The 27,860-nt window shown below is 36.7% G+C and overlaps 1 protein-coding gene across 2 annotated transcripts in view; it reads left to right on the top strand.

Moving 5' to 3' along the window:
- The first annotated feature begins 3,527 nt into the window (after window positions 1-3,527).
- The window catches only part of XPR1 (xenotropic and polytropic retrovirus receptor 1), a 138,025-nt gene continuing 113,692 nt past the window's right edge, over window positions 3,528-27,860 (top strand). For both annotated transcript variants that reach the window (XM_069459296.1, XM_069459295.1), the window contains exons 1-2: window positions 3,528-3,748; window positions 24,250-24,301. In XM_069459296.1, the coding sequence (XP_069315397.1) occupies window positions 3,680-3,748; window positions 24,250-24,301 (121 nt within the window). In that variant the 5' untranslated portion in view covers window positions 3,528-3,679. The remainder of the gene's footprint in view (window positions 3,749-24,249; window positions 24,302-27,860) is intronic.

Raw genomic sequence — 27,860 nt, 5'->3', positions numbered from 1 at the left:
CACTTAAAAGAAATGGCTTCCCATTTTTCAGATCAGAGTTCTAGATTAGTATTTCCAACTGGAATACTGCATGTCCCACAGATTCCTTAATGTTTAACACATCCAATAATGCCCCAACCTGCTCTCTACTTTCATTCCTTATCTCAGTTTATGGCAGCACCATCTATCTGGTCACTGGAATTAGAGTCACACATCACACCTCCTCTGTCAATTATCATGACTGGCTTGAGCTGGTGCATCAACAACACCATAACAGCATAACGTAGCAGCGCTCAAGAGCAAGGACTCTGCACCTGGGTTGCCAGGGTTCAAACCCGGGTCTATCACTTACTACTCGGTGATCTTGAGCAAGATGCTTAACCTCTCTCTCTGCGTTTACTCATCTCTAAAATGAGGATAATGATAGTAGTTAACCTCCTAGGGTTCTTGTGAGGATTAAATAGATTTGCATTTGTAAAGTGCTTAGAATAGTGCCTGGCACATAGTAAGTCCCACATAGGGGCTTGTTAATAAATTGGTCTTGCTTTTGTCCCCACTCTAGACCATCTTTCACGCTGCTGACAGGGGTTTTGGAGGGGCTAATTTATAAAGTGTTCAACCAGGGGCCAGTCATGGTGCCAAGTGTTTTATTAACACATACAGAATCTCATTTAATTCTCAAAACAACCTGTGAGGGAGGTGTTATAATCCTCATTTGAGAGACGAGGAAACTGGGGCTTTAAGAGCTAAAGGACTTTGTCCAAGGTCACACAGTTTGGAAATGCCAGAGTTGGGATTGTAATTCAGGCATGTCTATTCCCAGAGCCAGTGTTCAAAACCAGGAAGCTATCCTATACTGCTTTCCCACACCTCAGCTAGTCACTCACTACGTATACTTCTTCAAAGCCAGCACACTGCCTATAGTGTCATGACCTATTCCTTCACAATCTTATTCTAACTTTATTTCCTGCAACTTTCCTCTATGTGGCCTGCTCTTTCCTTCCTCCTTCCCCTGCCTTGCCTTTGTTTTTTCAACACTTTTAGAATGCTTGAGTGCCATGCACTGTGCTAAATTGAAGAAAACAAGAAAAATGAGCAATTTGTCTTCAAAGAGCTCATAGTCTGATACAAATTATTATTGACAATCCAGTGAGGGGAGTGCACCAGGGTGATGTGGGAGCCAGACTAGAGAGAGAAGGGGGGAGAGCAAAGAAACTCTTTGAGGAGTGGACATTGAACTGCCTTAAAGGATACTCTGATCAGACACCTTCTTGTCATTCTTTAACAATTCAGACTTTTTGCTTTTGAGATCCTTGGGGTGTCTTTTCCCCTATCAGATTGTTAGCTAAGACTGGATTTCAAAATGAGCTTCTCTGTGAAACCATCTCTTCCTTGGGGGTCAAATGGATGTTCATTTCCTTGTAAGGGGTGGAGAACTTGTGGCCTTGGGGCCACATGTGGTCTTCTGGATTCTTGAGTATGGCCTTTAGACTGAATCCAAATTTTACAAAACAAATCCCTTATTAAAAGGATTTGTTCTGTGAAGTTTGGATTCCTTTGAGGGGCCACACTTGTGGATCTGGAGGGCCCCATGTGGCCTTGAGGCCACAGGTTCCCTACCCAGTAGTCGTGGCAAGACTGGAATACATGGTGCTCAATAAAGTTTTGTTAAATGAGGAATTTTTTGCCTATTCACAAAAGAAAGTCTAAGGCAGGATGCCATTTTGATTTAGAGGGAATCAGAGAGTAGGTGTTCAATAAATACCAAGTATTTGATGGTTCTACCAGTGAAATATTTGAAATAATGCTAGGAATAAGGAAATTTATTATTAAGTTTAATTCTGTGGATAAATTAAGATTTTCATGTTCTGGGTGGCAGGGCTCTGGATTGGGCATGAGAAAAATTAAGAATTGTTGGTTTCAGTGCTAGTTTTGAGGGTTTCCTTTCTTTTCTGGGTTGGGCCATGGTTCCAGAATTTTGTACACAATTAAGGCACAGAGGTATGGTGCTGCTGGGAGTAGTGTGCCATGGTCCACGAAGGTTCCTCCTAAGAGTTTACCGTTCTAGTTCATATCTGGCTAAAGGCCCAGATCTCTCTTGCAGCTGTCCGTTTCCGTCTTCCTAGGCGCACCGGGCAGCGATTTCCTTTTTGTGGTTGTGCCTCCTTCCTGGTAGCATGGACCTCTCTTTTGGCTGCCTCTTTCTCCTGGCAATGTTTACCTCCAGCAGAGGAGAATCTTTATGGTGGGCAGGGGGGTAGGGGTCTGAGATGAGAGGAGTCCTCACTCTTATTTTTTTGACTCTGAGTACCCTTCCATCAGAGGTGAGGCTTTTGTACAACAGAAGCCAGAAAGACTCATAGGCTATGCCTATTTTCCATCATGTCTCATCCTTCTCCTGAGGAAACAATTGCAGAACCCCTGTTGGCATGAATTAAGGGGAATGGAAAGGGGAAAAGAACATGGAGGGAAAAAAAAGACAACAACAGAGATTGATATCTTAGAACACTGCCCCAGGCATAGTAGTCCCCTAGTAAATCTTTGGGTCTCATAAAAATTGTGAGAATTAAAGGACAAAGTACATGTAAGGGGTTTAGAGTAGTACTTAGTACAGGGACAGGGGGTATTCAAGAAATGTTAGCTATTATTATTATCCAGAGCCTCTCCACCCAAGGAGGGACCTGGGTTTCTGGTTCAAATCAGTCCTCCAGGACAATCACTCTCACACAATGTGGTGCAGAGCCCTACAAGTGATCGCATCCCCTTTTCTCCCAGGGACAGTTCAGCCTGGATGCTGGGTTCATTTCTGGTTTCACTGGTGGTAGGCTTGGTACTGTACTTCCAGGGGATTCTCTTTCCTCCCAACATTGGTTTCCCTCCCAACTCTCACCCTCAACCCCCAACAAGCTCAGTCACAAGTCCAGTTGGTACCTATACTCCTGGTTTGGGTCCAGGTGTTGTTATTGGCCTTTCTGGTAGCCTTGGGACTAGACAATTATTAACACATTGAAATTTAGAAGAAGCATGCCCTTTTTGGCAGTGATATCTTTAATTAAATTCAAAAGCACTTAGTGAGTACCTAGAGCGTGTAAAATACTATTCCTTTAAATAGATTTGGCCCTTAACTATCTGTTTTAAGCTACTCAATTTGGATTAGTGCTGATCCATCCATAAGGGTTTTATGAAGAATAAATATTAAAATGGCAAAATATTTGCACAGTTCTTTGTAAATATGAACTTCTTGGGTGGACTATTGTTGCCACAGTATTAATATTAATTGCAATAACAACATTACTGCTGCCCAGGCAGGCGGTAGGGAGCAGCTGTAGGCCAACGAGAGCCAGACGGAAGAGGTCAGGGGAGGTACCTCCAGCACGTCCAGCCCAGAAGGGGCGGAGTCTTATGAAATATACCCAAACCCCACCCCTTACACCACCCTCTTCTCTGGGGCGGTGTAGGCGGTTACCATGGCGATGACGTCTAGAGGGCGGGGCGGGGCGGAGCTATGGAGAGGAGGAGGAAGATGGCGGGCGGGCGGCTCTGAAGAGATCTCGGCGGCGGCGGAGGAGGAGAGAAGCGCAGCGCCGCGCCGCGCCGGGGCCCATGTGGGGAGGAGTCGGAGTCGCTGTTGCCGCCGCCGCCGCCGCCGCCTCTGCTTGTAGCTGCTGGACCCGAGTGGGAGTGAGAGGGAAACGGCAGGATGAAGTTCGCCGAGCACCTATCCGCGCACATCACTCCCGAGTGGAGGAAGCAATACATCCAGTATGAGGTACCGGCGGCAGTCGGGGTGTGGGAGGACTCGGAGGGGCCACCCTCTAGCCAGTCCTGACCTCCACCGCTGCCTTCCGCTCTTGCTGCCGCTCCGCGGCGGGGCAGACTTTGACCCGCTGCCGCGGGGAGCCACTGCGGCATCCCCGCCGCGGCCGGCCCCCTCCGGGCCCGCTGTCCTTCCCCTCCCCTCCCCCGCAGCCCCGCTGCCGCCGGGGTAACGGATATGCGGGCGGCGGGCCGAGAGGAAGGGCACAGCCCGGGCCGGGGCTGGGGGATGGTGGTGGGAGGGCGAGCCGCAGGTGGGGGAGCCGTGGGTGAGAGGGCAGTCCCCGGTGGCGGCCGTTCAGCGATAATCCCCTCCTCCCCGCTCACCCTGACCTCTGGTCCCCACCCTGGGAGAGCACCTCCTCGCCAAGGTTGGGTCTTGCCTCTCTCTACTCACCTCTCACCAAGGAATCCTTCTCTTCTGAGATGAGCCCCTCCAGTGATTTCCTTCATTCCATAGAGCCCTTCGGCTCTTTCCCACTTGCCCACTGTTGACAAAGGCTTTATAACAGTGTTGAAACTTAAGTGTATATCACATATGCAGTGGTTATAGTCTGCAAACATATTGTAATCAACTATTCTGTTTTGATAATAAGACGGTGATTGCATAAAGTATACAGAGTAATCACATCTTTGGTTTTGGCTCTTCTGTTGTTTTGGAATGGAGGGAAGAGAAAGGAGGGAAGAAAATTATTTAAATTTTCAGGTTTTCTGATAAGTTTTGTTAGCTAAGGAGAGAATTACTATATTGTAAACAATATACATTACCTGTGTATTACAGAAATCATGCTCCCCTTCCCTCCCAATTTGTGATAACAGCTGCTGGAGGATATTTAATGGATAACAATAATAAGGAACCTTACATTAATGCAGGGAAAAGTAAAGATAATGAATCCATTTATATATTTAGAAGGCAAGGTACCTGAAGGACTTTAAGCATTGCAATAGGGTATCTCAGATGCTAGCAGTTCAGCTCCTGGATAGAGAAAGACTTATCTGTAACCTCCAGGAATTCATGTATATGTTATGTGCAGGAACAAAGAATATAAAATCAGTATGAACACACATATGCTAGCTAGATTTTATGAATTAAACTATTTTAGTTCTCTTTAATTTTTATATAAGTTTTGTGATAGGCTTAGGCAATAGCAGTGAGTTTTTTTTTATTCATATAGTGATTGTAATAATTGAAGAAGGCAGGAAAAGGAATGTAGGTAGGTTAAGCACAGTCTTGAAGATTGTGACATAAATTCACTTGCAACATACAGTATTTGATTATTGCCAGAAATGAAAGGCCTAGAATTATTAATGCTTTCTTGTTACTTAATTTTCTTACAGTGTTTTGTGGCCATATTTTGTAAGTAAGAATGAAATAAGGGACTAACATTTCAGCCTGTAGAGTTGTTGATTTATTGTTTCTAATAACATTCAGTCAGTTTTAAAACCTTGGCTAGTATCCAAATAATGGTTTTTATTGAAAGAAGGGTATTGGTCTTTCTTCTTTCTAGTAGTAATTTTCAGCACCACTGCCAGTTCTTCGTAGAGACATAGGACACGAGCATGCTGAAGCACATCTTACATAGTGTGGAATGCTTGATTTGGGTAGAAGTAATAGTGGCTGAATGTATGCTATGAGTCATGTCAACACTTAACTATTTCACAGAATTGTATTAATTTGGAATATCTGGGGCTGGAAGGGAAGACATAAGATTTAGTTTGAAAATGCAGTTACCTCTTGATTTGTACTATCAGCTTTGTGGCTGGAGTAACCACAGTGATTCTGGGATTCTTCATTCACGTAGTCTGTTTGGATACTATCCCTAAATGTTTACTCTAGGTTGGTCACAGAGGTACAGAATTACTGAATGTATGTGTGACTGCATTATCTTTCTCAGGCCAGTTCTGTGTTATGTTTTGAAAAATTCATTTTTGGGCTGGATGTGGCGGCTCACAGCTGTAATCCCAGCTCTCTAGGAGGCCAAGATGAGAGGATAGGAGTTAAGAGACCAGCCTGGGCAACATAATGAGACCCTGTCTCTACAATAAAATTAAAAAAAAAAAGAAAAAAAGCCCAGTGTGGTGGTCCTAGCTACTCAGGAAATTGAAGTGGGAGGATTGCTTGAGCCCAGGAGTTCGAGGTTGCAGTGAGCTATGATTACACCACTGCATTTCAACCTGGGTGACAGTGAGACCCTGTTTTTGAAAAAGAAAAAGAAAAAAATTCATTTATGTAGCTAATTGAGATTTGATTCTGCAGAGAGTTCCTACTATGTGACTCCTGTCCTGGATAAGCTCATTGTTTGGTAGGCAAAATTAAATAAGGGGCATGTTTCTTTCTGAGTTGTAACCATTAAAGAAATTTTTATAGGATTGGAATACTGTGTTGTGTATTGTTTCTGAAGAGTTGGTGCTATTCCTTTAAAAATAATGAAGAAGTATAAGTAAGAGTGTTTAGAGTCCAGGAATTTTAGCAGCTTAAAAACATTGGGGAAAAAGGACATCCATAAAAATCTGTTAGCTTTTGCTAGGGAAAAGGGCCTTCTCATAATGCAGTAATATGTAGTTTCTCATATAAATATGATGCTCTTAAAATACTTAGTAGACCTGATGATTTATTTTTCAAGCACTGATGGTGAAATTTTGGTGTATTACCCTTGATTTCTAGCCAAGGGTGCTTTCTAGTGCTGTGAACCAATATGAACTGTTCGGCTTCTTTGGTTTTTATGTCATTTTGATGTATTAAATATTACTTGAAATAAGCAGAGGATTAGATAGAAGCTGAAAGTTTTGTTTTACATTTATAATTAGAGTAGTATTTATATGTAATATTATGTATACATGGTAACACAATAAGTGCTAGTTCTTGTGTATATTAGTCACGAGACCCAGGGGACAATCTTTTTGCCTTTTCAGGGCTCTCTTTTTTCTTCCATAAAATAAGAATATAGGGCCAGAGCTTTTCAATGTCCATTCTAGTTCATAAGTTTTTGATTTAACTTTTAATGGTTTTTATTCCTTGGATTGTTAAAGTTATTACTGATAATAGGCCATCACTACCCTGAAAATTATCATAATTTTTAATTTAAAAATAAGTTGTGGAGTTTATAAATTCAGTCTTCATAGGCAGAATAATAAAGCATAAAAGAATAGAACAACATGGAGAAACCATGTAAAAATCTGTTCGATCCTTTTGTGAGTAGTTTTTTCAAAGAATAAACACAAAGGAGCAGAGACTATCCCTGTTTCCAGTAATCTATTTGAGTATAAATCTTGGTGTATAAAATATAACATCAATAAATCTTTATAAGAACACTTTTTTAATTTAGAATCGGTGATTGTATATCTTAGAGCTCTGTAATTGATTAATCAAAATTACCTTAGACTGGTATCAACCAAATAGACTAGCATGACCACATTAATATTTTATAGAATATTAGCAAAAGAAGTGAATATATTTAGTGCCTTAGGCTACTGACTTGTGTTTTCTTCCCTAGGGTCCTTTGTTTCTTTGGTTTCTGAGGAACCAGGAATGATTCTTTCAGTGTATTCTTTAGTTTTGTAGGATACTAAAATAATGAGGTCTCTAATTACAGGATTTTGTAGCTGAAAGGGAATTTAAAGATTATCCACCTCCTTGTTTTTCCAGGCGAGGAAACGAAGGTCCTGAGAGGTTAAGCCACTTGTTTAGGAAGATTTATGTGTATGTGTATGCATCTTGAGCACTGGATGTGTAAGCACTGGGAGTCAGGTCACACTGTGTGATCCTAATAAAATCACTTCCTCTTTTTGGTGTTTCAGATTCTTTGTTTGTAATGTTAGCAACTGGACTTCATGGTTTCTAAGCTCACAGTCCCATATTATCCGAGGACCCATCCAGCTTTAAAATTCTGTGCATTTTTATGGCTTAATTATGTTTGATACATGAAGAGGACAGAACTTGACCATTATTAATAGCATCATTTTAAATTAATATCCTTTCAGAATTTTTTGATGGGATTTTGATCTGTGAATAGAAAGCTAACCCAATGAAACTCTCATTTAACTTCAATAAAAAGGGATGATCATGGATTAATTTTTTTTTTTTTTTTTGCAGGATTTGGGAAAGGGAGAGATTCTGTATAAACTGCACTTCCCTTATTTTCGGGAATAACGAAACATTGCCATGACATTATTACAATTTTCATTTGTAAAACTCTCCCATGAGAATACTTTGTGTTGCAAGCTTCAGTTTCTCCAAGGTATTATGTTGATTAGTTAGTGTTAACTTGCCTTGCTGGAACTTGTTTGAAATTTCAAGTTTGGCCACTCGATGGGGCACAAACCACACTTTTTCTTTCAGTCACTTCTGCAAATGAAAGAACAGGGCAGTATATTTAAGATAACACCTGTAAATAATTGTTGTCAGTGAGATGCTTGGCATTTACAAATGTTTCGTGAGTGAATGAATGTTGTAAAGGCAGGGAGCTGTATGGAACTGTTCTTCACTATCTTTAAGTGTGTTAGAGTGAGTATCCTGGAAAGATTATACTTGCCTGTCCATCCCTGAAGGTTGGTTTTGGATCAGCTTTTGGGTGAAGGCCCAGATCATAAGAGCCTAAGAATCTTATTTGACCTGGGGTGACCATGGAAAATTAGTTCTGGCTTCAAATTCAGTCCTAATCTGGGAAGCATTTGAGACTGAGTTGTGCTGGCTAGGGGTTTCAGGTATATTTGAGTTGTAGGCTACAAAGGAGTATATCCAAAACTCCTATGTAGTAAGAGAAGAAAATACTAGAGCTGTTAATTTTATTTATTTTTTATGTATAAGAAAAGGAAAAAATAAGTTTTACTAGTGTTTAAAAAATGGACTGCTGCAGTACTCTTGCTAAGGAGGACATACACAGGTATTCTGAGGGAAACAGAAGGATTGCCAATGGCTTTCTCACTTGTTTGTTCACTTTCTACAGATAATAATTCAGTTATGGGTACATAGTTAAGTGAGTTTGTAAATATTACCTAGTTTTAACTAAACTAACCCTTAGGAAATAGACATGAATTAAAGACCCCTGTAAAATAATACTAATAATGCAACAAGTGAACAACAAGAAAATGACAGAGCTGACAATTCTGCTCCTAGTACTAGCTTTTTGTCAGCCAAGTTACAGATAAAAATGATGAAACTTTAATGGACGTGACAAGAAGTTCGCCAGAAAATTTCAAAATTATTAATCTAACTCATTGAAATAAGGTTTTACGTCTACTGTCATTCACTTTACCCTAAGTATATATTGTGTGTTATGAGTAGTCTGCATTTATGAGATCTGTTTTATAGCTTGTAGACATTATGATTGTTTCAAAATCAAACGAATCTTGAACTTTGAACCAGACTCTTGAAATACTATATCACAAAATGTTAAATGAGGATTTTAAAAAATAATGAACCTTCACCTAATGGGTACGTTGTGCACTGTCTGGGGGATGGGCATGCTTGTAGCCCTGACTTGGGTGGTGCAAAGGCAATATATGTGACCTAAATGTTTGTACCCCTGTAATATTCTGAAATAAAAAATAAAAAATAAATAAAACAACCTCTTCAGTTATGTTCCCTAAAAGCATTGTCGATAATTTCTTAGGTCAAAAATATTTTTGTACTATCTATAAAAGAAAGGTAAAAGTTATTTATTTCATCCTTGTATCATCTTTTTAAAACTTTTATTTTAAAAAATTTTATGTTTTATAATGTACACAGATGTAGATGGGTATAATTTATAAATAAATATACATACATTGGAGGTCCATAGTAAAACTTCTCTCTTTTTTTTTGGTAGAGATTTGCCATAATAAAAGTTTGGAAGACTTTGCCCAAGCTATACAGATTAACCAAAACTGGTTTGTGAGTTGCCTGTTAATTGAACAGGCCTTTGGGATTGAGAGAGCATCAGAATTCACCAGGGTTCTTGCTCAGGGTATTTCCCTTTTCAGGTCTTTCCTTACCTAGTAAATGCTCAAAGAACCCCAGTAGACAAAGCTCATGAAAAATGCCTTAAAAAATCATTCACTCATTCAACAAATATTTATAGAGGTCTTACTATTTGCTATTATATGCTGATGGATTTGTCATTAAATTCTAGCTCTTTCATTACTTTAAAAATAGAGAAAAAAACCAACACCCCCCCCCCCGATTTTTTTTTGTGTGTGTGTTTTTGGTTTTGTTTTTCAATCCACACAGTGTTTTCCAAATTAAAAAGTGTAGAAAGGAAAGATTGAGGATTTGATATGTGGTTATAAATTTGGATCATTTGTGTATAATTTGTTATACACCTTTAAGTCTGATTTCTTTAGTCAGACTGAAATTTAGTCACCTGTTTCTTTCCATCAGCAAGCAAGTGTGGCATGTATTGGGACTGATGAGAAAATCCTTTAAAAATTGCATATTTTCTAGAGATCAAAGGAAACTATAATCTATTGTAAACATAACTTACAATTTTCATGTTCTGTGTAATAAGAGGCTTAATATGTTGATTAGGAAAACATAGTCATCTCTTAATTATTGAGGATGACATGCAATATTATAATAAATCTTCAGAAATAAGGAGATATAAGTCTTAAGATTAAGTTCTGTCATGGACCATTTGTAAACAATCAGTAAACAAGTAATTTTTTGAAGACTGAAGGACTGATGTGTCATCATAGAGGAAACTGGGAAGTTTTTAGATTATTATTGTGTGAGTTAATCTAAGCTAAATTGGCAAAGTTGTAGTTCGCAGAGTAATCCATGTGCTTTATGGGCTTTTTGTATACCTTGTAGCAGTGGTTCTCAAACTTTCTGGTTTCAAGACCACTTGAAACACCTAAAAATTATTGAGGATTCCAATGTCTATTGATACATATACTATATTAGAAATTAAAACTGAGAAATGTTTAAAACATAAGAGTATACAAGCACACCTTCTACTAGCCATCAGAGACATGACATCACATTTCATGTAGCCTCTTAAAAAACTCTATATACTTGTGAAAGAATAGGAGTGAAAAAAGCAGATGAAGTTGTGGTATTATTATGAAAATAGTTTTGACCTCTTGGGTTTCCTGAAAGGGTTTTGAGGACCCTAAGTGTCCCCAGACCACACTTTGAGAGTTGCTGCCTTAGAGCACGGGAAGGACTTCTTTCAGAAAGTTTGGAGATGGCCTGTAAAAAGATTCTCTAGTCTTATCAAGCACATAAGAGGATAAAGGAATCCTCTGAGTGAGGATTCTCTGGGTCTCTGCCCCACAGTGAAGGACAATAGAGAAAAGAAAGTTTGCTTCCCTGGATTTCATAGGATCCTTAGTTCAACTCTCCTTTCTTTAAATTGAATTAGCAGAAGTGTGGTTAGCTTGTCATTGAGGAGAAAGGAATTACTATTTACTGGGTGTCAGCTGCTTTACATGTGTTATCTCATTTAATCTTCACAACAGTTTTAGATGATTTATTATCTCCATTTTACTGATGAGGAAACCCAGGCTTAGAGACATTTGTCAATTTGCTCAAAGCTATATATACACCAGTTAAGTAAGTAGAGCCAGAATTTGAAATCAAATCTGTCAGACTATGGAGCTCTTGCTTTTTTATTCAGGAATTGTAAATAACAGTGGTGGTAGTAGTGGCAATAACAACAGCTGTTAATTTTTGAGTGCTTGCTGTGTCAGGCACTGTGGTAAGCTCTTTACAAACATCTCTCCTTATAGCACCCTGTTTGGTAGGTTGTTAGCTCTGTTTATAGACGTGGGCGACCGAGTGTTGGAACCATTAAGTCACTGATTATATTGATACTACTAATTATGGATAGCTAATTGTGGGAATTGTAAGAGCCCATTCTCATAATTCCTACTTCATACTGCTTTATGAAAAATGAATAAATCCATCCATTTATATGTATATATACATTTAGGTATGATCTGACCTGTTCTCCAGCACCACTGGCCTTTCTACAGCCTGGTGAAGTAATGGCTGATCTATTTTTAGTCCCAGGTCTCAGTCTGCTTAGTTTGGAGATAGAGTGTGTCCTGTAGCATAGAGTTCATCTCAGTTAAATTATATTTCCCTCAAGGTTATCAGTGTAACTTACTGGACAAGTAGCTGGTAAATGGAGGACCTTATGAAGATGAGCCATAAGAAAAAGATAATGAGATAAATGATAAGGGTAAAAAGAGGAAGATGAAAGTGAACATAGCTATTGCTATGCCACATTTGTGGCATTTTTCTTCTAGATCATAGATCATGGAATGTTAGACTTATAAGAAACTTTAGAGACTATTTAGCCTAATTCTCTTTTGCTTATGTAGGAAATGATGACCAGAGAGGTTAAATGATTCAAGTCATATGGTTTGCTTAGTGGCTAAGTTAACACAATCATCCTAATTCATTTTATTGCTCATTATTTTATATCAGAGGCTAGTATATTAACAACACATACAGAGAAAAAATTCTGAAGCCCAACTGCTTAGGTTCATATTCCAGCTACACCATCTTACTAGCTAAGTGACTTCAGGCATGCCACTTAACCTTTTTGTGCTTCAAAATAGGAATAATAGTATTACTTAGGGGATTGTCATGAGGATTAAATGAATTAAAATGTGAAAAGTACTTAGAACAATGTCTGACACATAGTAAGAGCCATATGTATGCTGTTAAAATTATTTCTCCTACAGAGCTCAACGGTATTAGGTAATAATTGATTAACAGCATTTTTGGGAGGGAAAGTGAGCCTCAAAGCCTGTCCCTCCAGGTTGTCCAATTTAGGTTTTCTTGGAGAATGGCTTTGTTGATTTCTAGCTAAACTTTTCTTACTTGTGGTATTTGTTTTAATGGCTCTTAACCTTTTTGTATAGGGTAAGAAGACTAGGTGAGAATAGTTACGTGGCTGTGAAGTTAAATTTTTCTCCTGGTCACTTGTAATTTGTATTTATCTCAGTTATGGACTCTCTGTATTCTTTTTTTTTTTTTAAATTGAAGTGAACTGCACATGTGTATTCTTAGATATGTCTGAGTATCTTAAGTGGCTTTCAGTTTTTAGTGGATATCTAATTTTAGTTATTTTCAGTTTTCTAGTGAAAATTTAATTTTTAATCCTAGAATTGGTTTTAGAGTTGAAAGAGACCTTCTTAACCCGTTTTGTATTACAGATGAATAAATTGAGAGCAGAGATGGCAAGATGCGTGGTCATAGTCTCAAAACTAGCTGATAGCAGAGCCTGGTGTAGGAATATCGGCCTTCTGCACACTGCTGTACCTTGTTGAGGCTTATCACTGCTGTATAAACATTTTTTTGCTTTTAAATTTTAAGAATGAATTTTATTTTTAGGAGTCAGTAAGGGTTTAAATGTTGTTGATGATTACTCAAATACTTTGCACTAATACATTTGTGTGAATCTAATCCATTAAATCACATTAACAACCTAAAATAGTTCTTGTGTATGCCAATTAAAAGACTGGGTAAATTATGATGTTATTGTTTACTCAACTACAAAAAGTTAGCCATTACCCTGTTTAAGTATGGTCACAAGTAGAAACCTATCCTGAATGAGGAGACAGGACTGAGGAATTATAGTAAAGCTTGAGGGTTTAGGTAACAATGAAAGCAAGACTCAGGAAGGTTGAAAAGTGAAATAGCCATTTCTCTCTAAGATACTTGTGTTTGAACGTTAGCACAGGTTACATGTGTTATCTGTACATAAAGAGTGCATCCCTTACCTCCTATAACCCAAGCTGCCAAGCCAAAGTCAGGGCATATATGGGTAGAAAAGATCAGAATAGTATTCAACTAATTTATTAAGTATTCATGAGCATCCCCCTTGTTTTAAAAGAATAAAATGATAATGATGATAATAACAATAGCTAATGTTTATTGAGTTCTCCAGTGTGCCACTCATTTTACATTTAATCCTTACCCTCCAAGGTAGGTTTTATTATCCCTGTTATAAGAAGACATTGAGTCTTAGAGTGAGTAGGTCGCCCAAGGTCACTAAAATTCAGACACAGATATGTCTTATTTTAGAGACTGGATTCTTAACACTGTGCTATACTGTCAGAATCTTGCAAAATGCTGGAGATGTAATAACTAAGACTTAGTCCCTACCTTAGGGGAGCTCCTTATTTGGGTGGTCTCAAAATCATAGTATATTGTGATTATGCTGCAGAGGAATGACCAGTTGATTGTGCCCTAGAGAGCAAAGACATTTATCTTGAAAGGATCTACAGACGTGGTATTTTAATTGGGTACTAGAGATTGAGTATGATTTTAACACAGTGAAGAAGGGAAAGGGCACTGAGGGTAATCTGGGCAGATAGAGTAAGTATCCAAACATAGTTAATGAAATCTGGTTTAGTAGATATGTTGAAGAGTTGGTAAGGTGAAGTTGGAAAGGTGAGCTGGGAAGGATCAAAGGGTGAAGGGCCTAGAATATTGTGCTAAGGAGTTTAAGCGTTTTCCTGAATGTGAACCATCATGGATTTTAAAGAAGAGATTGAGGAGAGAGGTCAGTGCAAAGTGAGATGTGTAATTTAGATCTTGGAGGATGCATTGGAGAGAGCAAGACCAAAGACAAAAGGAAAACCACATAGTATAGCCAAAGATAATGAAGGCTTGAATTAATACCTTATTTAATCAATTTTAATATGTACTTTTTCACATTTTAACATCTGAAATCAGGATATGTCTTACAATTAATGCCATGTCATAGTTTAATTGGCACACATTTTTCCATTCTTACAAGCACATGAAATGATGTATGTTATTATTAGTAGCACCTTCGATTTAATGAACTACAGTAGTAATAGAAGATAACATTTACTGAATGCTTATTATTTGTCAGACAGAGCAGTAGATACTTGTTAGCATCTCTCATCTAGCACAGTGTCTGTCACATTTGGCAACTCACATGTTTGTTGAATGAATTATCTCGTGTGATCTTTACAACAAGCCTGTTAATAGGTGTTTATCCCCATTTTATAAGAAAATAGAGTCTCATATTTGAGTAATTAATTGTCCAAGGTACAGCTACTTTGTGGTAGAGTCAAGATAATGAACCTAGGTCAATCTTACTCCATGTTTCCTTCTTTTATCATAGTGCAAGTTTTCTGTGGTGTGGTTCCACTGAATTAGGAAGATGGTTTACGAGGAAGGATAGATTTGAGAGAAATTTGGTAGCTAGAGCTATCAGGACTTTTGCTGCAGGAATTAATAAATGCTGATGGAATTTGAATAGAAGGTGTATTCAAAGTAGTGTTTTGCTTGGGAACACCATTTGACTGGCTGCCAAGAAGTGTCATAGAATGTCTTTACCTTGGTGAATTCACTGTGGTCCAGGTTCTGATTAGAATTTGGTCTTTTCAGTGACTCTGGCTTGATGGGCCTTGGGCAATAGTACGTAATTAAGTGATTGACTAAATGATTTTAAGAAGCTCACATGGAAGTGATGTATAAATATTAACACTTGGGTGCCAAATTACTAATTTACAATGGGAAATGTACCTAGCATTCACATTCTAGGCTGAAATAGGTTTTCCTTGTCACCAAGCTATGAAGAGAGAGAAACTATAACCAGAAGGTGGCTGGCTGAGCATGTACTATAATTAGAAAGGGAGAGATAATGATTCATTTACTATCAGGCCAATGTCCTATGATGTTTGGATGGGTTAGGTCCTTGCTTAGGGTTATCTTCTTCCCTGTATGATGCTTGGATATGCTGCCATTGTTTCTGTTTTGAGATTTTCCTTTTCCTATTCTTTTAATGCTGACTTCCCCCTCTTCTGATTTACTTTTTTTTTTTTTTTTTGGATAATGTTAATACTACCTATAGTGGTCCATGACTGTTTTTTAAACTTTTCATATAGCTTCTGATATGTTGTGTGTTAATTTTAGAGTTTAGGTGGATTCTAACCAACTAATTTGAATTCTCATTTCATTAATTATCAGATGTAAGACTTTTCTGAGCCTCCGATTCCATCTGTAAAACAGTGGAAATGGCTAACTTGCTCAGCAATTGTGATGTTGAGATAATATGTATGTAAAACACTTAGCCTATATGTTGTGGGCGTTGATAGTGTGTTATAGTCCTGTTTCACTTAACAACAGGGATGTGTTCTGAGAAATGCATCATTAGGCAATATTACAATTGTGAACATTGCAGAGTGTACTTAACATAAACCTAGATTGTATAGCCAACTACACACCTAGGTATAGCTTATTGTTCCTGGGCTACAAACCTGTACAGTGTGTTACTGTACTGAATACTGTGGGCACTTACGACACAATGATAAGTATTTGTGTTATCTGAACATATCTTAAACATAGAAAAGATACAGTAAAAGTGCCAAATAAAAGATAAAAAATGGTACACCTGTATGGGGCACTTACCATGAATGGAACTTTCAGGACTGGAAGTTGGTCTGGGTGAGTCAGTGAGTGAATGTGAAAGCCTAGTACATTACATTATTGTAGACATTAAGCTACTATGAACACTGTACACTTAGGCTACACTAAATTTATAAAAAAGTAATTGTGCTGTGATGTTACAATGGTTATGATGGCTGTGATATCACTGTATGATAGGAATTTTTCAGCTCCATTATAATCTTATGGGCTCATCATCATGTATGTAGTCTGTTGTTGACTGGAACATTATTATGTGGTGCATGACCGTATTTTGTTATCAAACTAGGCCAGGCATTTGACTGCCGTAGGTTTTGTCACTGGCAGTTTTCTTAATTTATGTTCTGAGGACAACAACATTGGTGATTGTCTTGATAGACAAGCTCTGAATACAGCATTATCTAATAGAACTTGCTGCAGTACGGGAAGCATTCTATATCTGTATTGTCTAATAGTGACCACTAGTCACATGTGGCTGTTTAGCACTTGAAATATGGTTAATGAGACTGAGGAATTGAATATTTAATTCTAGTTAATTAAAATTTTAATGGTGATATGTGGCTAGTGGCTTTTACACAGCTCTAAAACTTTCACTGCTTACAGTCATGGCAAGAAGGACAAATGATTCCAATTTAAACTGTTCTGTGTAGATATATATATTTGTGTGTATATGTCTCTATCTTTATCTCTCATTCTGGGAATAGAATTTCATACTAGAATTTGTAGCAGCAGAGGCCAAGGTTCTAGGCCTGTCTCTGCTGTTAAGTGGCAAGGCTTGGTTAGCTGCCTTAGATCAGGGTCTCATTTTTAAAATGTAGGATAGTGGCCGGGCGCGGTGGCTCACGCCTGTAATCCTAGCACTCTGGGAGGCCGAGGCGGGTGGATCGCTCGAGGTCAGGAGTTCAAGACCAGCCTGAACAAGAGTGAGACCCCGTCTCTACTAAAAATAGAAAGAAATTATATGGACAACTAAAATATATATATACAAAAAATTAGTCGGGCATGGTGGCTCATGCCTGTAGTCCTAGCTACTCGGGAGGCTGAGGCAGTAGGATCGCTTAAGCCCAGGAGTTTGAGGTTGCTGTGAGCTAAGCTGACGCCACGGCACTCACTCTAGCCCGGGCAACAGAATGAGACTCTGTCTCAAAAAAATAAATAAATAAATAAATAAAAAAATAAAATGTAGGATAGTGTTTCTCAAAGATTGGTTCACTGATCATTTGCATCAGAATTACCTAGGCTGCTTGTAAAAATACAAAAATGCAAATATCTGGATCCTGATAAATGTCTGTGGAAAGTAGAATTTCTGAGGTTCAGACCCAAGAATCTGATTTTTTCTGCTATTTTCTATAAATTCCTGAGATGGTGTGTTTACTGATTACAGTTCCTTTTATCACTGATAATTTATGACAGTGGAATTTACCTTTTAACTATTTGGTATTCTAGTTTATGTATATGTACTTTTGCAATTATCATCTTTTTTGGGAATTTATTTAATTTCTAATGTTGCTCACACACACGGTTCCCGAAAATTACACTCTACTTCTCACAATTTCCATATGTTTATGGGAAAAATATACATCTCTCCCTTGTTTGTGAATCTAACCCTGAAGAGCATTTTCTAGTGCAAGTTAATGGACATTTAATACTTTGATTAAAGAATTGAAGATGCATAACTACCCTAAAGCAAACTCAGAGAGGGATTCCCTATACCAAATATTAAGTGTTTAGAGGTCACTCGTGAGTGATATATGCAAATGCTCTATGCTAAGGGTGGTCTATAATTACCAACTTATTCACGGGTCCTTGTTTAAATAATAGATATTGGAACAGACAGCCAATATCCTAGTTTTCCTCCAGTTACACTTTTGTAGTAGGCATGTGCCTGGTTGTGGGTACTATGGAAGTTAGATGGAGGAAGGAAGAGGGCTGGGACTCTTATTGTTTAGTATTATATGTAGACTTGTTTTCAGTATGTGTTTCTCACTTCCGCTCTCTGTTGAGTCTGAAGTCTCAGACTAGTCCTTCTCGCATCCTTTAATTTCTTCAGCAACGAACTGCAGGCTCCTGGGTATAGGGTAGGGAGGGTGGATGGTATGGTAGTGGAGGTGGGCATTGTTTGAAGCTGGGAATGGACCTGTTAACTGCCTTACTCAACCAACCTTATATTTAGCCTTATCGCTCAACTATCTTCTCAATTACCTGATACGTCCAGGTACTGAACCCCTGAACTATTCTGGGGTTTAGAAGCTGGAATTGGCTTGTTGGTATCCCCCTCTGAAGATATTTCAGATTTTCTGTTTTGTCTGCTAAGTCAGTTTACTACTCTCTGTGCTGTCTTCTGAAAAATTATTGAAACCTCTTGTCTACTGCTGTCTCTTTCCCTAGCCTTTTTATTCTTAGGGTTTTATACTTAAAAATATTCCTATATTGTCATTTTAGTAGGGTTTTGGGAGGGAAAGAAGATAAATGTGTGTAGTCGGTCTGCCATATTTTATTGGATTATCTACCCTCCCACACACACTTTTTGATTAAACAGTTATTTGATCACCTATATTAGTGCTGTTATTACAAATGGCTTTGGAGGCAGTTTAAAAAATATTTGAACTATTAAAAATATTTGAATGTTTGAATGATGATGTCTTTCAGGGTCTATATTACAAATAAGTATTTTAGTTCAGATTTAGTTTGTAATTTGCTGCACGTGAATAGTAGGCATCCAAAAAGAGTTTGGTTTTACAGTACTTAATAAGGTGCATCAAAATGGAAAAGAGAATGTTAGATGCCCTCTTTTGAGGTCTATAATTTCATTTACAAAACTGTCTTGGATGTTTTATTTTAGTTACAGGAAAACATTACTGATTTTTAGATGATGAGACAAAGAAATCATGTCAGATGTAACTAACTTGCACATTATTCACAGACTACCCAGTATTTATGTTGAAATAATTTAAAAAGGGAATGCAAAAAGAGGAAGTGGAAACTGAAAAAGAGATAATTGGAGAAAATTTCTAGGGTGCTGTAGATCAGCACATAATGCACATATTTTTTAAGAATGTGTATAAATTTTATTATTCAAGGGTTCCATTTGGAAAAGTTGTTCAGATAAAAAAGTATCTGATATAAATTTTATTCAATTGTTAAACATTAACAGGGATTATGGCTCTTTTAAAGGCTTATGAGGACAAATATTCCTTGCCCTTCCTATTCAAATACCTGTGTTTATTTTATTGTTTATTAATCCAGTAGATTGCAATGTGCTGACTTTGAATGAATGTTGAAGTGAATGAGAGCAACATAGGTTTTATATTTTTTTAATGGTGGTGATAATATTTACAGTATGTTATATATGAGACTAATGGTGAGCTGGTAGAAATTAAGAGTTTTTCTAGCTTCTGATCTCCTTTAAATGGTCTTTGAAACCCATTTGTGCATTGGAAAGGCAATTAGGGATCTATTGTGAGTCATTAAAAATTAAGAATGTAGTAAGAAGTTTGTTTTGGTGTTCTCATGGAATATACATGTTAAGTTTGAACTATACCCTATTTGTACAATAGGAATATTGTACAAAATTTAAGTAATTTTTTAGATTGAATAATTTACTATAATTAGGAGACCTTATTATTTAAAGCATACTCAAATGGGGATCTGCATGTGTTTTTTTAGGAGTTTGTAGGTTTCTTATGAGAATATAAATCTTGTGTCTTCATGTCAGTAATCATCCAAAAATAAAATAGGAACATATTCTAGATTGTCTAGATGACCATTTAATGAACTGATAATGCCAGGAGATTGCAGTGCCTGTGTTTATGCTTGTTTGGTCTTATTGGCTCCAGATAGAACTATACTACTCTATTATGAGCTTATAAGAACTGAGGCGTATCTAATGTATAAATGATGTATCGTGCCCAGTAGAGAGTCAAATGATGTTACAGCCCATTGTATGATGTAAGTTTGTGGTAGTTCACATTTTATTGGCTAACATTTTTAAAGCATCTTCTATATTCTAGGTAGCATTCTAAGTACTCTTCGTGTATGATCATGAATCAAAATTAATATTGTGTTTTATGAGTTTTTAATCCTCATGTTAGACCTGTGAGATATGTGCAGTCACTATTCCTATTTTATAGATGAGGGCACCAAAGTACAGAGAAGTTTGTTTTCCCAAGGTTACACACCTAGTAAGTGTTAACAGTTGGTTTGCATACACATTTTCTGACTCCATAGCTCCTAACCACTCTGTTATGCTGCCTCACTGCAGAGACAAGTACTTGGAGAATTGCATCACATCTGATACAGTAATATAGGCATTCCAAAGCCCCCAAAAACTTGTATATTGGCAGTGAGCACTGTATTCATGTTACAGTGTGAGATTTTGTTTCAGCAGAGCAGCATCTTTTTTCCTCTCATGTAAATGTTATTGGTTGAATGGCATTGGTTTTGTGGTTATGTTCGGATTTAATTTGTAAGATTTTACTGTTATATTAGTTGTAAGTATTAGTTTTTTCCTAGTTTGTGTTTATATATATTTCAATAACAACAAAAAATACTTAACGCTCAGATTATAGTAGAGATGCTGATGTAAAGGATTGCTTTTAATCCTCTGGAAATCAAAGAACACTTTTGTAATGCATGTGAATATGTATTGACTTATTTACTCTACAAATTCAGAGTTTCATATAAAGTGTTCGATTTCCTAAAAGTAAAACAGCACGAATTGAAGAAACTCTTTGAATTCGTTGTTTTATGATTTGGATCTACTACTCCCAACCTAGCCAGACAAGTGCTCTGGGTGACTCATAAACAATCCACAGGTAATAATATAGGCAATATTTTGTAGGGTTCTTTGTCCCTTGTTCCAGATTGGGAGCTATTCTCTTGTCACAGGTATAGCATGGTGTCTTATTTATGAAGGTCTCTAAATACTATTACTACCAAAAGCATAGAGGTCTCTTAATCAGAGGAAAATGAAGCAGTAAGAAGCAAAAAGAGTTGCCTATGATTTCACTGAAATTTGTCTTGATTTAAATGAAATTATAATTCAGTTTTATAATCAGAATGAAGACTATCATTTTTCTCTCTGTAAAATTTTAATTCATCTTTTAAAAAATTTGATTTGGTAAACTTTCCTTTAGTAAATTAAATTCATTTTTATTACATGTCAAGAGATTCTATCTAGTGTGCTTTATTAATAGTCTTTAAAGTAATTTTCTCCAGAGAAGAAACCCTTTTGAATTCAGTAACTATTTATTGAGCTCCTAGTATGTACCAAGTCACTTTGCTAGTCATTGATAGTTTATTTGGTTCCTGATAGCATTATTTAACTTTGGTACACATTCCTATTATATGCCAGAAGTAGAACTTCATTCAACCATTTGAGTCTCTGATATTACTTGCTCTGATGATAAGATTTATTTCTATAACTAATCTCTGGCTGGATTTACTTGTCCTTTTCTCCTTACATTTTTCTATTGCTTTTTAAAAATATTTTAACTTCTAGAGATTTACTCGGCTTTCAGCAATCTTTTGTCCATTTACCCTCTTAAAATATCCTATTGAAGACTGGTAATATGACTACCACTCTACATTTATATAGAATTTATAAAATTCTAATCTTGGAACTGAAATAAAGACTTTCTGATATTTGATAAGATTTTCTGGGCTAACTTCTTATTTTTTGTCTGGAAGTTAGTGGTCCCTGAGAACACTTGAAATTATAGAGAAAATATTGAGTGTATATACATTATTCTTAAAAGAAGTTCCATACTTTTGTCATAACTCACCTAGGGCTTTTGAATACAAACAAGTTTAAGAATTAATACTCTGTAAAAATGAGGCTGAACTTAAAATGTAATCTTAGAAAAACTGTGGTTCACTAATAAAGGTTTTCCAGAAAGGTACTGTGTGGTATGGTGTTTTATGATACCACTTCTGACCCCACGTGTGTTGTCTTTTTTCTTGACACCAACAATGAATTTTCTATCAATAGCTGAGTGTCTGACAGTTCAATTTAATTCTGACACTAACTACCTGGAGTTAGCACAGACCCCCCAGGTTAAGGGCACTTAAGATGCCTGCCACAAATGGAGTACCTAGGCTACCCACACTTCTGCCTGGCTGATTGCAAATTTGAGGTTTCCCACAACCCCCTCTTCAGGTTTGATAATTTGCTAGAAGGACTCATAGTACTCAGGGAAGCACTGTAACTTACTATTACAGATTTATTGTAAAGGATACAGTTTAGAAACAGCCAAATGGAAGAGAGAGATTTTTACCAACCTGGAATCCTTCTGAACCTTGATGTTAAAGGGTTTTTATGGTGGTCTCATTATATAGACATGATTGATCAAATCATTTTCCATTGGGGATTGAGATCCATCTCCAGCCCTTCTCCCTGCCCCAGAGGTCTGGAGATAGGGCCGAAAGTTTTAACCCTCTAATCCCCTGGTTTTTCTGGTGACCAGCCTCCATCTTGAAGCTGCCTAGGGCCTTTTTTCTCTCTTCCCCCCATTGAACCATCTCATTGGCGTATTAAAGACAGTAAATTCCAAAGGTTTTAGGAGCTCTAAGCCAGGAACTGGACACAAAGGTGAAATATTTATTTTTTATTATTCCTCAATTGGCTTACTGTATTGCTTCAAATTCTATATAAATAGTGAATCTTATTAAATATTTTTGGATTTAAACGTGACATTAAAATATGCATATAAATAATTTTCCTACATTTTTATAAAACATGGGTTAAAATGAACAAAAAATGCATTGATTTAAAATTTTCAATTTTCCTTGTTTCATTGGAAATCTTTTTACTATATATTGTTAGCTTTGATTAGTCATGGATCTACGTAGATCTAACCGTTTGGTCACTAATCCAAAGCAATTAGTAAATTCACTTGGGAAGAATATAATTTACTAGACTTGTATACCAGTACTCTCTCTCTCTTTTTTTTTTTTTTTAAGTGAGCTACTCTGGAAGTTTATTTCTTCCTTTTTGGTATTTATATGCTTGAATGACTGTAAGGCTGGTCGTTCTGGGGAGGGATTAATTTGCCTTTAAGAGACATTTGGCAGTGTCTGGTTGTCACAACTAGGGGTGTATGGGGATTGATACTGGTATCTAGTGGGTCTGTAGACGCTAGGTATACTATTAATCCTCTAATCTACGGAATAGCCCCCCACCACAAAGAATTATCTGCCCCCAAATGCCAGTCACGCCAAGGTAAAGGGATCCTGCTGTAGGTCAATTTGAAGCTTTGAAGCTGTGAGGCTGGATAAAGTCACCTAAGTTTATGACTGGCTCTTCAGCTTTGGAAGAGCTTAATTGATTCTACCATTTAGACAGATATAGAGAAATGCTTCTGATTCTTGTCCCCCAACCATTTATTGAGAGACCCAACTGCAGTCATCCAAGTTACCTAAATATGTTTGTTAGCTAATATACTATGTGGTTGCAGATAAAACCCAGTAAACCAATACTGTCTTTATAGTCCTGAACTCTTATGGAGGCCTTTCTAGACTTCCGATGAAAAGTATTTATATTCAATATGAAAAGAGTTCTGGAGATTGGTTGCACAACAGTGTAAATGTACTTAACACTACTGAACTGTACACTTAAATATGGTTAAGATGATGAGTTTTATGTTACTTATATGTTACCACAATTAAAAATACATACTTGTATCCAATTTTCCATATTTCCTCATGCAGTGTTCCAGTGTATTTCTCTAAGAGTTTTGTTATATTTCTTGCACTGTTTTTCTCTTGGTCGAGAGAGTTTATGATCTCTCAGGTGATTTTTCATTCTTTTCCAAATGCTCCTTAATTTTTAAAATGTATGAATTCATCCTTCCCTTAAAAGATTGGACAATACTAGATTGATGTGAATGTATAATATTTGGATGGATTTTAGCTTATAAAGGTTAATTGAAGTATTTCACTGAATTCTCAATTTAGGGAGCTATATGTAGTTGTCTGGATATTGAAAAAGAATTGTTTAGCTTCAGATGCTTTCAGTATAAAGTTTACTCAGGATTTCATATATCGCTTTTCTTTCTTTCTATTAGGCTTTTAAGGATATGCTGTATTCAGCTCAGGACCAAGCACCTTCTGTGGAAGGTAAGATGAATTAGCCCTTAAGTTTAATCACAGAAAACCTTTTTAAGGAAAGATATTTTAAACTGCAGAGTATGAAACTAATATGATAACCTGCCCTATTATGTGTCTTTTTTGCTTTTGATAATACATATTATGATTATTTTATATTTTAATCCAAAATTTTCCTTTGTCTAGCTCACATTTACCCTATGATGGATCTTTTACTATGTCCATATGTCTCCTTAGGACTGTGAATCAGAGATATTGATTTAATCAAAGTTTTCCTGTCATGCTTTCCTCCCCCAAAGTATTTTTATATCCATCCATCCTTCAGTGAATCCTTAGTCCATAATTAGTTTGAGCAACACAGCTTTTCCTTTCTATTTATGTCATGCCTTTACAGTGGGACTAGTAAAACAATGGAGCATGTTTACTGTGTGTGTATGTGCGTGCGTATGTGTGTGAGCATGTTTATGCATACATGTGCACAGTTTACAGTCATAAAATAACAGACTTGAGGGCAGTAGTTATCCCTCCTATTATCTTTGTTGATCTTTTCTCTTCTGTTACCTCAACTTCTGTTCACCAGTTTATTTTTTATGGGGTTAAACTGTGATAGGTTTGGAAAGATACAAGTTAAAGTTGTCGGAGTTCTTATGTCAGTAAATAATTAGGAGCTAATTCCACAGTTATTCTTGAGGGGAATTGTTCCTTCTGAGGCTTGGTATTATTTTAAAATTTCTCATCGGATTTTTTTAGGAAAGATGAATGTGAAAAAGTATATGCCAAGAATATGCTAGGTTTTTGTGTACAGAGTAATATCTTTATGAGACACTGAATTAGTATTCTATGAAGTCATTTTAGTGACAAGATATTTTAGAGGCTTATTTTTATGACATAACAACAAATGCTGAAGTTTAATAAAAATATAGATCTAATAATTAAAAATCTCATTCTTTAATTATATAGAAATTTACACCTTTCATCTCAAACCATTCTGAGTTAAAAATGCGTGTGCTCTCAACATCTCAAAATCTTTTCCCTTACCATTTTAAACTGGTATTGCAAGTTAGGTATTATAAGTTTTATAATATAAAACTGAATTTTGGACTATACTTAATTCTCTAATGTTTAACTCAAGACACTTAAGCATCTTAACATGTTTAGTTCTTTATAGTGTTATATATATTATGTGCCCTACAGAATACCTTCTTTAACTATTTTAAGAATATAAGAAAAATGAAATTCCATGGAAGTTGAACTGATTCCCTACTCTGTGTAACTTGCTTTAATATTGGTTCTTTAAATTTTATTCTCAAAGTAGAGCTACTTATCTTATATTTTTAAAAAGTTTTATTACTTGGTTTGTAACAAAGATACTCTGAGACATGTTGAGAAGTGATGATGACATTTATTCATCCCCTCCATGCTGGAGCATGTTCCTAGTAATTTTTTTTCATTTTCGTTCAGCTGTTACTAGAGAAAAACTGAATTATGTGAAAATATGCTCAAAATGATAAATATTTATGGTTAGGAGCCTTTTCTTACATTTGCCGTGAGAAGGCATTAACTTCTTTGGGCCCTGTTACGGAGGGAGTACTATATGCTAATCATGCAGGAGCATGTGCTGCTTTCACTCAAATTTCAAGGGAAATATTCTGCACTCATTCTTTCTTTTTGCTTTCATGTAAACATACTGTAAAACCATGTAGTCTTTATCTTTTTTTTTGAGACAGCCTGGTCAACTTGCTCTGTTGCTGAGGCTGGAGTGCAGTGGCATGATCATAACTTGCTGCAGCCTCAAACTCCTAGGCTAAAGTGATCCTCCCGCCTCAGCCCCCCAAGTAGCCGGGACTACAGCACGTACCACTGTGCTTGGCTAATTTTTAAAATTTTTTTGTAGGGATGAGGTCTTGCTACATTGCTTAGGCTGTTATCCAACTGCTGGGCTCAAGTGATCCTCCTACCTTGCCTCCTAAAGTGCTGCGATTACAGGCATGAGCCACTGCACTGGCCATTTTTACTTTTTTAAACAAATTTTTCTGTTGAAACACTGGAGAATTGAAGGTATTGGAAGGTGATTTAAGGAAACATTCTGTATAGTATTGAGGTTAGAAAAAGTTATTAAAGGGACTGTAATTGTTCTCTTGCTTGTATTGTGATAGTATATTAATTTAGTATCTCTTGTATGGCATTAAATTTAAATGATAAATCATTTCCACATCTTATCCTTACTATTCAGTTTTAATTTTAGGCTTCTGTTTAGCATTTATTTATAAAATAATGCAGCACATGCAGAATTATCAAAAAAGCCTAAGATAGGACTTTATATTTTTAACCTTTTTAAAGGAAAAAAATATTTGATAGGTCTGGATTATTTTTGAATATTATCTTTCTACTTCATTTTCCTTTCTTTCCCCTGTGCCTTAAATTTTAGTAGACTTAAAACCTTTGGTGCCAGAGAGCAAATTCTTTTTTTCTCAAGACTCTAGTGTACCATAAATTAGTGGTTCCCAGATCTATTCAACAACTCAGCTCAACTGGGGAGAGGGTACTGATACTCGGTCCCTGTCTCATTCTCAGACAATTGAAATAGGATCTGGGGGGTGGAGCATAGGCATTAGTATTGATGCCTGATATTGATATTGATTGGCATTAATTTTTTTTTTTTTTTTACGTTCTCCCTAGGTGATTCTAATATATAGCCAAAGTTGAGAACCTCTGCCATAAATCTTTTTTCTTGTTTTGATACAGGGTCTTGCTCTGTCCCCTGGGTGCAGTGGTGTAACCATAGCGTGCTACAGCCTCGAATGCCTAGGCTCAGGCAATCCTCCCACCTCAGCTTCCCAAGTAGCTGGGACTATAGGTGTGCACCACCATGCCTGATATTTTTTCTAGTTTTTGTAGAGACGGGGTGTCACCCTTGCTCAGGCTGGTCTTGAACTCCTGTCCTCAAGCAATCCTCCAGCCTCGGCCTCCCAAAGTGCTAGGATTACAGGTCTGAGCCACTGTGCCCAGCCTCCTGCCATAAATCTTAAATAATTTTAGGTCATATTATTAATATTAACCTTTTTTTGGATAATAATTAGCCAGTAGATTTATAGGCTTCTTATGTTCATTGATAGTTTGATTATTTTATTACTTTAAGGGAGTATTTTTTCTTGTTTATATTTAGAGGGACATTTTAAAAATTTTTATTGACTTGAATCTAAGTAATAGCTATATTAAGTTATTTGACTATGTTAAGTAGTTATAACTTATTAGAGTTAAAAAACATTTTGGCTGATTTGTTACTTAAGATCTGTTGTATTATAATCAGTAGCTTCCTCATATTTTACATTCTACTTTTCCTTAAGGTGGAATGGATTTATAATTATAGTAAAAAAAAAAAGGTGACTTGAAATGGACTTTTTAAGAGTAAAATGTTTTGTTGATAAAAATGGATTAAAGGCACAGTATATGAAAGTTTTTGTTGATAAGAAGTTGAACACAGACACTATTTTTATGATAGTGAATTATTATTTTCTTCTAACTTAGTAGGACATTTAAGGGTGATGCGTTTACTCTTCATTGGTTAAGT

The sequence above is a fragment of the Eulemur rufifrons genome, chromosome 27, assembly GCF_041146395.1.
Source record: "Eulemur rufifrons isolate Redbay chromosome 27, OSU_ERuf_1, whole genome shotgun sequence".
NCBI lineage: Eukaryota > Metazoa > Chordata > Mammalia > Primates > Lemuridae > Eulemur > Eulemur rufifrons.
Note: the sequence above shows the minus strand (reverse complement) of the source record. Positions and strands in the feature narration are given on the sequence as shown.